Below are 12,816 nucleotides of genomic sequence, written 5' to 3'. Positions count from 1 at the left end.
TCTCTAATCCATAGTTCATTTAGATGCATAAAGCATATGTCTTACCACATCAAACCCTGATCAATAACTCTCATCTACCTCATCTATATTTTTACATTCTGCTCTAATCTATGCATACTGCAGGGAGCCATACCAACATATTCCATACTCCTATGCCTTTGAACTAGCTGCTATCTAGACTTGAAGTGCTTTCCTTCTTTACCTCTGATCCATAGACTCCCTAGCTTCCTTTAAGACTTTCCTGGAGGCCTTTCCAGGTTCTCCCAGCTGCCACTGCCTTCTTTTGAGCTAACTATCCCTCCACTCTGCTTATCTTTTATGTTATTTACCCCCTATTTGAATAAGAATTCCTTGAGAGCAAGGATAATTTTAAAATTTTTCTTTGTACTTCCTGCCTTTAACATAGTCCATGGCAGGTAATCAGTGTTGGTTCATTTGTTGATTAAGAATCTTTTCATTTTTTATTAATATTTTATATCTCATCCTTCAGAAGTTTTGCTTTTCTTCTCAACCATTGCTCCACTGGGGATTACTTTTAGAGAGATGCATTCATTGTTTAGAGATATGTCATTCAACAAGCATTTATCAATTCTGGAAGTCAAACCTTTATCTGACATATTTACTTCAAATATTCTTTTCTCAATCTGTTCCCTTTTGTTATGCAAATAGAGTGGTTTTTCAAAAGAGACTTACTAGCATTCCTTTTCTCATTCAACAAATATTTGTCATGTATCTACTGTGTATAAAGTACTGTGCTAGGTGAGGGAAAGACACAGCATTTTTATTAAACATGGTTTCTACCCTCTTGAAGATTCCATTGTAATAGTGTTCTAGGAAAAGAGGCTAACCTATCAATTTGGGGAGTAGAAAAATGTCTGTTGTAGAAACTTCATGGGGAAATTTAACCTAGAAAAGAACTGAATGGGTAAGGGAAGTGGCTCAACAGAAAGAGCACTGGCCTTGGAGTCAGAAGAATAGAAGTTCAAATCCAGCCTCAGATACTTGACAATTAGTTGTGTGACCTTGGACAAGTCATTTAACCCTGATTGCCCCACATCCAGAACCATTTCCAGTCATCTTGATTCATATCTGGCCACTGGACCCAGATGATGCTGGAGGAAAAATTGAGGCTGGTGACTTAGCACAGTACCCCCTCACTCAAATCCAATTCATGTGCTTGCCATGGCATCACTTTCCTAATGCCATGGTCCTCTAAACATTTCAAAACTCTGAAAGGCTGTCCTCTTGAAGAGAAATTGAACTCATTCTGCTTGACTTCAGGGAAAAGAGGGAATAAGCATTTATATGACTCTTATGTGTTAAGGTTCTGTGCGTAACACTTTACAGATATCTAATTTGTGGCTAACAGGAATTAAGAGATTAAATCAGACTCAGACAGCTAGTAAATGTATGAGTTCAGATTTGAATTCATGTCTTCCTGACTCCAGGACCAATTCTTTATCTACTGTGCCAATCTGTTTGAGGGGGAAGAACTAGGAGCAATGAGTTCAAATTACAGAGAGATTTTGGGTTGATGTGAAGTCTACCTTCCTAATAATAAGAGCTTCTCAGAAATGGAATTGATAGCCCAAGAAGTAATGAGCTCCATGTCACTCACTGTAAGTCTTAAGTGGAAGCTGAATGAACAGATACTGGTAATACTGGAGTGGGAATCCGGTGCTCAAGGCAAATTTGTGGTTCCTTCAAATTTGAGAATCCTAATTCTGTGATTCCTTCATAATGAAAATTAGGTGGTAGAGCTAGAGATTAAGAATGGTCACAAATGGGGAGATGATGGGCATTCTCCAGGTACAGCTTCTAACAGACCAGCTGGCAGCAGAGACAGCTGCCAGAGTGGAGGCCCAAGCCAGGATCCGCCAGTTGCTGCTGACCAATCGGGACCTACTCCAGCACATGGCACTGCTGGGTCGGCAACTGAGGGAGCTAGAGGAAAGAGCTTGGAGCCGCCCTAATGGTAAGGAAGACTTGGGGCAGGACAAGGAGCTGGTGGTAAGGGGAGGTAGCTCAAGACAGAGAAGGGGGATGGTCTGGTCTGTTGGTTTGGGATTGGGGGCAGTTGAGAGTCTTGTGAAACCCAGGAAAAAAATGGAAAGGAGATGATGTTGGCCTAATGATGAAGAATTCCAGGATTGCAGAAGCATAGCATAGAACAGCTAAAGGGACCATGGGCTTCTAGTACTGTGTGTGTGTGTGTGTGTGTGTGTGTGTGTGTGTGTGTGTGTGTGTGTTGAAAATTACCATTAGTTTTCTACATGATACTAAATTATATAAAGATTTTGAACTGGTTGAACTGAGATTTTTCTTTTGTTCTGTTTATAGATTAGAGGATGTTAGCACTAGAAAGGACCTAAAAAAAAACACATTCTCATAGTATCTCACTGGGCTCATCCTGTTCCACAGCAATGATCTACAGGAGGGGAAGTTAGGGAAGGCATTGAAAGACCATAACCTATCCTGTACAAAGAACAGAGAATGTTAGAACTAGAATGAACCTTAGAACAAAAAGTCCCTGACCGGTCATTATAGATGAATTAGTGAAAAAAGAAGAAAGGAAGATGTTAGAATTAGAAGGGACCTTAGAACAAAGAGTTTTGGAACTTGGGTAGGAGGAACAGAAATTGGTTGCTACTAATCTCTGAGAACCTGCCTGGGAATATTTAGCAATAGACTTTTGTCAAAGAGTTTATGGCTCTCTCTTTCTTTTCTTTTACCCAAACAGGTGGTCAGTCTCTGCAGAGTTTTAGCCTTAGCCTGGACCGGGCCTCCACTCTGGGTCCCAGGACCCAAAGGAGTCAGGACACTGTGGGAAAGGTTAGCCTTACCTTGAGAAGTAGGCATCTGCCTGGGCTCAGTCAGAGAGAGGAAGATTCTGAAGAGATTGAACAGGAAGGAAGTCCCTCCAGTATCACAACCAACAAGGATAGGTTAGTGATCCCACCTCTTTGCCCTCTCTCCATAGTTTCAAAGAGACATAAATACCTAGTAGAGGATGTTGTACCTTCTGTAGGTGCTGAGGGCAATATGCTATAATGCAAAGTGATAAAGTAAGAATCAAGAGACCTAATCTCTTGTCCTGGTTCTATTGCTAATGCAAACCATTCAGTATATGATTTGGGGCACATAGTCTCTCTAAGCCTTATTTTTTTTCTTCTGTTAAAATGGAGGCACTCAAATCTAGACTATCCTTTTCACAGATTTACTTTGAGAATCTAATGAAATAAGATATGAAAAACACTTTTCAAGGTCCTTCAGAACATGAAATAATGTACAGGATTATTATTAAAATTAATAGGATCATAGAATTTAGAACTGAAAAGGACCTTAGAGGTCTATCCCCAATACCTCTTGCTGAGGTCTGAAAAGGAAGAGTGACTTGCCTAATATAGAGATATTAAGTCTTCAGAGCTAGGATTCAGTCCTCCAGAGCTAGTGCCCTTTTACAATTTCCCATGTACTTTCCCATGATGTCACTGAACCCAGGGCCCTTCCATGGTGCTCAGAAATGGAATCAGAGTCCTGAAGAAAGTGTCTCCTGGTTCTGCTAGGTTCAAGGCAAAATGAATTAGTAGCAATGAGGAAGAAGCCCTCTTGTGAATTCTGGAAGCTAACCCCCTATATCCCAGCTCTATGCCAGCCCCCAGGAAGGGCAAAACAACCAGAAAAGCTTTAGATCATCCCTCTGTCTCCAGACAGACCTTCTCCAAAGTGATTTATGAAGCCTTTTCCTCACCACTCTGATGTGGTTAACCCTATTTTTAACTGAATCAGGTTCAGAAAGTTAGAAGTTTAAAGAATGCAAAAATATTCCTGACTTTATGTCCTGTGTTCTTTCCACTGTCCTCCTCCTCCTCCTAATCTCCTGTACTGTCCTCCAGGTTGCTCATGTCACCATCCATTCCTAAGCTTCATCCTCCACCCCCCACCCTCAAGAAGCGGTTGACCAAGACTTCCCTCAGCCTGGACTCGGAGCCTGACCCAGGACAGCCATCCTCCATTGGAACCCCAGACTCAGTGAGCAATGACACCCTGGAGGAGGCCAAAGCTGGGGCCACTCAGTGGCACCTTTCACCCACAACCTTTCCATGTGGGGCTAATGACACGATCCTGCACATCAGCTTCTCTGATGAGGATGAGGAGGATCCAGCCATCGAGGCTCACATTCCTGCATAAACCCACATCCTGGCTTCTCTCCTCCCTTCCTTTTCTTTCCTGTACTCTGGATCCTACAAAGCAAAATCCTCCAGGTTCACCTGGAGCTACCCACAGTGTACACAGGGCAGAAATAGTCTACTATAAGGTTAAAAGTATTGGATTTAGAGTCAGATGACCTGGGTTCAAATCCTGGTTTTGCTCCTAAGTTATCTGTGTGATGAAAGATAGTCACTAGAGTTCTCTGGGCCTAGATAACTTTATCTGTGAGTTGATGAGATTAGACCATATTATCTCTAAGATCCTCCCAACATTTCATCCTATGATTATTCCTTCTGAAGCATCAAGTGTAATGGCAAGAGCATGGTTTTGTAATCAGATCTAGATTGAAATTCCATCTCTGAAACTTAGCTGTGTGAACCTGGGCAAATCATTTCAACCTCTCTGTGATTCACTTTCCTTCTCTGCAAAATGGGGGAAAAATCCTTGCAGTACCTACCTCACAGGCTTATTATGAAGAAAGCTCTTTGTAAACCCCAAAGTGCTCTAGAAATGTGAGTTGTTTTTTGTTGGAGACCTGTTTACTCCTCAATTGTTTTACCTGTTAGTATGTTTGTTTAATAGGTTAACTATAACCTTAACCAGGTAAGATATTAGAAATAATATATTCCTTTCCCTTTCCCCAGACTCTTTACTAAGATTTCTTCTACTGAGAATGTCATACTAGGATATCTCTGAAGTCCATTCCAGTTCTAAATCCTATGATCTTATAGTCTTTACTCTCACTTTCTTCTCAGACCTGGAATGGTCTTCCCCTTCCTCCATTTTCCTCTAGGTAAAATTCTTCCCATCCTTCAAAGCTCAACTCATCTTGCTCCATGGAGCCTTCCTTAAACATCCCCACCCCCTTTCTCTCCCCAAATCAAAGAGATCTATCTCTCCTCCCTCCCCCCTTAAATTTGCATTTGAAGAAGCTCTGCCTCTACTCTTATTTTATTTTTCTCTGTGTTATATTTATGTGTGTCCATGGCACTCCATTTCATTCCCCTTCCCCCTCTTATAATTATAGAAGGGCAGGGACTATATTAATTTTCTAACTTGGTTTTCTAAGATTTCTAAGTTATAGGCTACAAGTTGGAAGGAACTTTAGAGGTCATCAGATCTAACCCCTTCATTTTATAGATGAGAAAACTGAAACCCAGAAAGGATAAATGACTTACACATCATGCAGCTAAAAATAGCAAAGGTAGGAGTTTGAACCCAGGACTTCCATACTCCAGGTCCAATATTCACTACACCGCACTGCCTCATGTTGCATAGTAAATGTCTAAGGTGGATAGAATTATAAAATTCTATCCTCTTAGATGTGTCAATCCCAATTCTCATTTTGTTCTGGTCCTTCATCAAGATCAAATGAGAACACATGTCAAACATTTTGCAAACCTCAAAATACTGTAGAAATGTGAACTCATTATTTCATAACCTTACTCCCTGAGGTCCAATAAGTCTCTGTTCCCTATAGAACTGGAAAACCCCTTTTAAAAAACATCACTCTATCACTCCCTGATGTCTTCTATGGGAATGAATCTGGAGAGTGAGGGAGAGTGGAGAAAGAGCAAAAAGACCCTGAACACCTGAAATTGGGCTATGGTGTAGACAAGAGGGACAACACTGTAGACAAATGACACTGATGTCACATTTTTCTTACAAGCCAGGGATGCAATCTATATACAGAGTCCCCAGGTCTTGTAACCATCTCCAGTTTTTAAAGTACTTTCCTCAACACTGTGAGAGAAGGAATGCCAATGTCATTGTTAGTATTTTAAAGATGGGGAAACTGAGGCCAGATAAAAGATTGTGAGTTGCTCAAGGTTACACAACTAGGTCTTCTAATTCTCTAGCTCTTTCCATTATCTACCACTGTCCCTTAATCCTGGGATCTTTCCATCCCAACTCCTAGGCTACAAAACTCCTCCATCTTGGGCACTCAAAGTTGTGGGGTGCCTCCTGAGTTCCTATAGCTCATCAATTCTCTGAGATGGTAAAGCCTCAAGTAAAATTGGTTAGCATTCAAAGAAGGCAGACAGACTCTGGGGAGTGTCTAGTGCCCTACATACTAACCTTAAGAATGTGAGAGATTCTATCTTTCCCCCATCCTAGGTCAGTATCCCATAATTCCCCTGAAAGAAAAGTTGGCAGCAAGAATAGGAAATGAATGTGGCAGAGTTAGATTGTATGAACTGTTCAGGAGGAAAGATTACTCAAACATGGTGGCAGAGGAATGGGTTTGGAAGTGAGGATAAGTGAATGTCCTCTTTTTCATAGTTCAGTGAATGGAACTTAGGAAAAGAAGCAAGCCTCCCATGGAAAGGGTGGCAAAGGATGTATAAGCGAGAACTAGGTTTCTGTTGATGCAAGATGATGGAAGGATATGAAGAAAATTTTGAGGTTAAAGGAAAATTTGTGTTTCCATAGTGGTTTTAAGGGATCTAGTAGAGAAGGATGTAAGAGTAGTTAACAAAGCAGCAAATTCACATTCATACCTACAAACTACTTATCTAGAAATAGCAAAGAGATGGGGGGGCAAAGGTATGTTCATGATTCTTTTATCTATGGGAATTAAGAGAATTTTTGACTTTTTAATTCCTTTGCCTCTCACAAAGGTAAGGGATTGATGTGAAATATACAACTTAACTGGTTTCCTTAGTAATCTTGTGTATTTTATTTTATTCATTTAAAAATCTTAATCTTAGAAGGGATCAATTTCATCAGATTGCCAAAGGTATCCAGGATGCAAAAAATGTGAAGAACCCCTGCCACAAGAATAGTGAATTATTATATGGCGCTTTATTCTCACAAAGTGCTCTTATACACAGCAACTCATCTGTTCCTAATAACATCCCTGGGAGAGAAACAGAACAGGACTGTTGTTTTACCCATTTGCGGGTATGGAAATGAGGCCAGAGAAGGAATGTGCCTCGCTCAGAGTAATGCAACAAATCAATGACAGTTAGAGCTAGAACCTAGATCTTCTGACTTTCAGTTCCGGATATGTTGCATCCTGATTCTGAAGTTTGGAGGTGAGGGTGGAAGGCTGCGAACCAGAATCAATAAGGATTAGTGATTTATTTGTGTGCTTTGGGACTAGATGGTCAAACAACCCAGTAAATCCAATGGTCTGGTTTCATACTACCACCTTGTGGCCACCTTAGGGATTGCCACAATAATACTCTAGAGTTTTGTGGAAAGTGGTTCCTAGAATGGAAGGGAAAATTGGTGTCTTTATCCTTCATTCCAACATCCTATATCTCAGAATAAATTGCAGTTGAGGAGGATTAGGAAACTAGTTGACCTTGACTTTCCAAAAGGTCAAAGTTGGGAAGAACTGTGGGAGTGGGAAAGGCATGAAGGGAGAAGACAATATAGCTTTTTAAAGAACTGCATGGTGCTGAAGAAAAGTCACTGAATTTAGAATCAAGAAATATGAGTTCAAATCCCATTTCTGATACTCATTGTGAGACTTTGAGCATTGTAGTTAAGCTCTCTTAGTCATAATTTCTTCATTTGTAAAATGAGGGTTTGTATTTTCTGATCTCTAAGGTCCCCTTCTAGCTCTTGATCTAATGATTCTATGAATTATGATTGTTCCTAGGTATCTCCTTAGCATTTTTAGAAATGCTGGACAAGTCTATTCTCTCTGGCTCTTAGTTCATTCATCTGTAAAATAGAATGGTAGTATTCATGCTTTCTAACCAGATTGTTGCAAGGCTTAAGTGAGATAATTAAAGTAATATACTTTAGAGAAATGCCAGCTTTTACATATTCCCTCTAACCTTCCTCCCAAGATCATAAATTTAGAATCAAAAGCTTTAAGCTTTTAATTCCCTCATTTTACAAATGAAGGATCTAAGGCCCAAAGATAGGAAATACCTTGTCCAAAGTTATAACAGATGTTGGAACTGAGATTCAAATCTAAGTCTTCTAACTGAATCCAATGTATCTTTGACTGTACCAAGTTGAAACCTCAATTCAATTGTCTATTAGTTGGTGCCAGAGAGTTGGTATCAGCATGCTTTTCCTGGGTTGTACATCCTTACAATTTCATTTCATTCAACAAATATTTATTAAGCAACTACAGAGTACAGAGAGCTATGGCAAGCTCTAAGGAAGATGGAGGGTTTAAGTAAAATGAGGCTCTGACCCTCACAGAATGTAGTCTAGTAGGAAGAGATGATATATAAATATAGATATCCTCTAATATATCAAATAAGCTATTTTAATTTTCTCTAGAAGATCCTTGTGTTAATACTCAAGTATGGTCAGGCTCCTATAGTTTGTCTCTCCATTACTAGATTTATATAATGAACCATCCCTTGGAAGATAATGGTAATAAGCATTTATTAAGTACTTCCTATTTGCAAGGCACTGTTAAGCCCTGGAGATAACAAAGACAAAAATTAAACTGCCATTAAACTGCCCTTGCCCTCAAGAGGCTTACATTCAACTGAGGAAGATGATTTATAAAAAACAGATAAATTACTAAAATAATAATTTGAGAAGGGAAAGTATAATTAGAGAAATCTAGAATTTCTGTAAGGAAGTGATACTTAAGGTGAACCTTGTAGGAACTCAAGATTCCATGAAACAAAGTTAGGGATGGAGGGTATTCCAGGCATCTGGGACAGCTAACACAAAGACCCAGAGAATAGAATACTGAGTTTGAGAAACAAGTAGAGAAGCCAGCTGATACTGATTGCATAAAAGGGGAGAAATGTATCCATAAAGTGGGTCCAGAGCCAGAATAGGAACAGCATTAAGTTAGAAGCTGAGAAGTTTGCATTTTATCTTCTAGGCAATGGAGAGTTTTTTGGAGGTTTATTGGCAGGGAAATAACATGATTTAGGAAGATTTTGGTATATCTTGAGAAGGAAGAACCAGAGAGAGCAGAGACTATGGAAAAAGGTAGACTAGTTATGTTACTGTTAATAAATGAAGTGAGCAAAAGAGATGAGGGACTGAACTAGAGTGGGGGCTGTGAGGGTGGAGGGAGAGGGATAGTGAATAAAGGTGTATAGGAGGTAGAAGGGGGAACCTGACCTGGAGGGAGGATAAGAGAAGGGTAAAACATTTTTTTTCCATAAGGGTGTGGTTGGTGTTATTAAGTTCCAAAACTTATATGATTTCCCACAGCTAGAGAATGTCAGAATTACAAAGTCAGTCTTGGTTCTAGTCCTGTCTCCATTGCTGCCCTAGTCTGAGTGGATGGGATAGGAGGGGGAAGGAGAAGTTGGTGAGCACTAAGCCTTGATAATTTGAGTAGGGTTAGAGTTGTGGAGTGGGGAGACTCACAGGGGATCTGAGCTAGAGTGGGAAAGTATGGGTTCCATTCACAAAGTAAGAAGCATTACTTTATTATAGCTTAAAGAGCCATGGGAACTTAAGGCTGCTGTTTGCTGACCCCTGTACCAGCAGCAGCAGCAGTAGCTCTAATGACCTGCCTAACTCTTATGTCTTCCAAGACTCTACTTGTTTAGGATAGCCTCTGTGAAACCCTTCCTCATACCTCCAGTGATTTAAAACTGTAGAATCCTTGCTGACCAGAATTGGAACTAACCTGGGAACATAAAAGGTCTGAACTGGAAGGAGCCTTAGGAAACTAGCCCATGCCCCTCATTTTACAGATATTGGCCACTAAAGCCCAAGGAGGTTTAAGTAACTTCTTGAAACACATGGGTCTAATAAGATTTGGAAGTGAGATTTGAACTTAGGTCCTGTGGCTTCAAGAGTTTATACCCTTTTCATTGGGCTACAATTCAGAGGCTTGCCCAGTGTCACCCAGTAAATTAGCAGAGTTGCAATTAAAACCCTGGTATGAATCAAAATCTAGTATTCTTCCCACTGTAGCACATTATGTCATATAATAAATAGCCTGTGTGATGTTGTACAAGTCATTTTCTTTCTCTTAGCCTCCCTTTCCTCTTCTGATAAATGAGATATTCGACTAGAATAGCTCCAAGGGTCCTCCTCTTCCAATACTTTGTCCAATCTATCTCCATCACCACAGAGGCAATAACTCTCCACAAAAGGTTGAGAGGCCAAACTCAGAGTCTTTGAGAGGAAGTCCTAAGAGGACCCCAACTTGTTCCTGGGAGTTGAGGAGACGGTCTTCAGGAAATCCAAAGGGGCTAGGCAAACTCTGGGAAGGAAGCTGTCTGCAACTCTAGGAGTGAACACCAGGGGGCACTGTTATCCAATTCACTTCTACTGAAACCAAGAAACTTAGCCGGGTTTGGGTTTGGGGATGTCTCCTCTCTTTTAGGAAGGAGGGAGCAAAGAAGCTGATTCCCCACATCTAGTCTGGGTCAAGCAACTCCCCAACCCAGAACTTTTCTTCAAACCCATTCAGTCTCTCTTATCCCAGGTTCCCTGCTCTAAAACAGCCTCATAGAATTAGAGAATATTAGGTTTGAAAGAGAGGTTAGAATATAGAACAGACAATATCAGGTGGGGGTGGGTGGGAGAATGTTAATATCAACTAATCTACCCTCCTTCAATTTTACAAGTTGGGAGACTGAGGCTCAGAGAGGGAAAGTCACCCAAAGTCATATAGGCATGAGTGGGAGAACTGGGAGAAAAACCAGATTTTCTGATTCAGTGCAAAGGTTTTACAGAAGAAAGTCCAAAAGATAGGAAGGAGAAAGGATGGGGAATAAAAGGCCTCCCCACCAAGGGGTTTTCCTTAACCCAGCTTCTTTTTCCTTTCCTCTGGCCCAAAGGTAAAGTCAGAAAGGGGAAGAGGCATGAATATGCAGAATTGTATGATTTTATTTTTTAGAGCTAAAAGGGATGGTTTATGAGAATATGTAACAATGTAAAATTTTCAAGAGCAAGGGACTTTTTGTTTTTTTATCCCTACCACCTAAGATATTACCTTACAATTAGTAGGTGCTTAATAAATATGCTTGCCAATTGAATTGTGTGGGTAATGTATGTACATGTATATAAATGTGAGGAGAGGAAATGGGAATATGTGTGTGAATACATACATCAGTGTATTTCTGTATGTTTGGGCCAATGCATGCAAGGGTGGATGTGTAAGTGTATGTGTGTTAAGTATTTGTATAAAAGTATGTCATCATAAGAAGGGTATGTATGCAGTATGCATCTGTTTATGTATAAGGGGTAGTGTCTTTTCATATGCTTCTTATATTTAAGTATATTTAAAAGTACATGTATGTCGTATTTGTGGCCATATGAGTGGATTCTTTAAGTTTACACTCAAAAGAATCTCCTTCCCAGGTAGACCTCAACTTTCCCTCTCTTCTTCCTCCAAGACCCTATTCTCTCTTCTTGTTTTCTTTCAAGGCCTCTTATTCAAGTCATTTTCTTCCCAAATTTCATGACTCCACCACCCCTCACCTCAAGCATCAATACAACACAATACCACTAAAACCACTTATTCTAGCCCACAAAAGACGTCTTTCTCTACACAAGAATGAAATTCCTCTAGATGAAGAAAAGCAACAAAGAAACTGAGAAAAGAGGCCATAGAATAAACATAGGTCTAGAGCTCAAGAGTGTGGGTTTCAGGGGTCCAGGCTTGCCACTCATTTTCACACCCTCTAAACCTTAGTTTCTTTATGTGTGAAATAGAAATAACAATTGTTGCCCTGTTTTTTGTTGGGGGGGGGTTGTTATGAAGGTCATATGAAGGTGAAGGTTATGAAAGTGAAAAGATTTTTGTAATTTTAAAGAGGTCAACTATAAGGCAACTATAATGAACCCATTATTCAGTGACTCACCATTGTCTATAGAATAGTCTATGATTGTGGGGAAAGAGTACAAGACAGGGAACCAAAAGACCTACATTCAAGCCCTAGCCCCACCATTGGTCCAGTCTACTTGCCATCCATCATTACAGTGGTTTTCCTAAAGTTCAGGTCTGATCATGTCATTCCCAACTCAATAAGCTACAATGTCTACATTATCAAAGATCAATTATAAAGTCACCTAATTGGTGTTTAAAGTTATTCACAACCTGACCACTTCCTACCTCTCCAGTCTTCATACATGTTCTTCCCTTCCATGTATTCTACAGTCAAGCCATGCTGATCTCCTTGCCACTTCTCACACTTGATGCTCCATTTCCCACATGATACCTTTGTACTGGCTGAACCTCTTCACCTCTTGGAACCCCCTTGTTTCTTTCAAGACTCCACTCAGGTGCAACTCCCTTCAGAACTTTTCCTGGTGCCTGCAGCTGCTGGTGCCTTCCTCTCTAAGGTTATTTTGTACAAGTCTTATATATATCCCTATGTATGTACAAGTTGTCTCTGCCAGAGGTGTCAAACATATGGTCCACAGGCCACATGTAGCCCACAACACTCCCAAGTGCCACAGAATCAAAGTAATATGTAATTGGGACATATTTAACAAAATAAATAAAAATACAATAGAACATAAATAATGTTCATTTGTGGTTTTCTATGTCAAGATGCAGCCCACAGTGATCTTTATGAATGGTTTAGTAGCCCCCATCTTGAAATGAGTAAGGGGTAATGCCAATGTTCTATGCTATTAAAATAAAAGGTGTAGTCCAAGAACAGTTTCATTTAGGTCGTTATAAACTTAGGACTTAGCACAGTG

At 40.2% G+C, this 12,816-nt stretch overlaps 1 protein-coding gene across 1 annotated transcript in view; it reads left to right on the top strand.

Annotated features, from left to right (window-relative positions):
* Nucleotides 1-12,587, top strand: part of LOC141505649 (carboxyl-terminal PDZ ligand of neuronal nitric oxide synthase protein-like) — a 33,053-nt gene extending 20,466 nt beyond the window's left edge. The window contains exons 9-11 of the mRNA XM_074211652.1: nucleotides 1,810-1,975; nucleotides 2,741-2,945; nucleotides 3,897-12,587. Of these exons, the coding sequence (XP_074067753.1) occupies nucleotides 1,810-1,975; nucleotides 2,741-2,945; nucleotides 3,897-4,191 (666 nt within the window). The 3' untranslated portion in view covers nucleotides 4,192-12,587. The remainder of the gene's footprint in view (nucleotides 1-1,809; nucleotides 1,976-2,740; nucleotides 2,946-3,896) is intronic.
* The last annotated feature ends 229 nt before the right edge of the window (nucleotides 12,588-12,816 follow it).

This window comes from Macrotis lagotis, chromosome 1 (assembly GCF_037893015.1).
Source record: "Macrotis lagotis isolate mMagLag1 chromosome 1, bilby.v1.9.chrom.fasta, whole genome shotgun sequence".
NCBI classification, from domain to species: domain Eukaryota; kingdom Metazoa; phylum Chordata; class Mammalia; order Peramelemorphia; family Peramelidae; genus Macrotis; species Macrotis lagotis.
The sequence above is the reverse complement of the archived record's forward strand: the minus strand, read 5'-3'. Positions and strand labels throughout refer to the sequence as shown.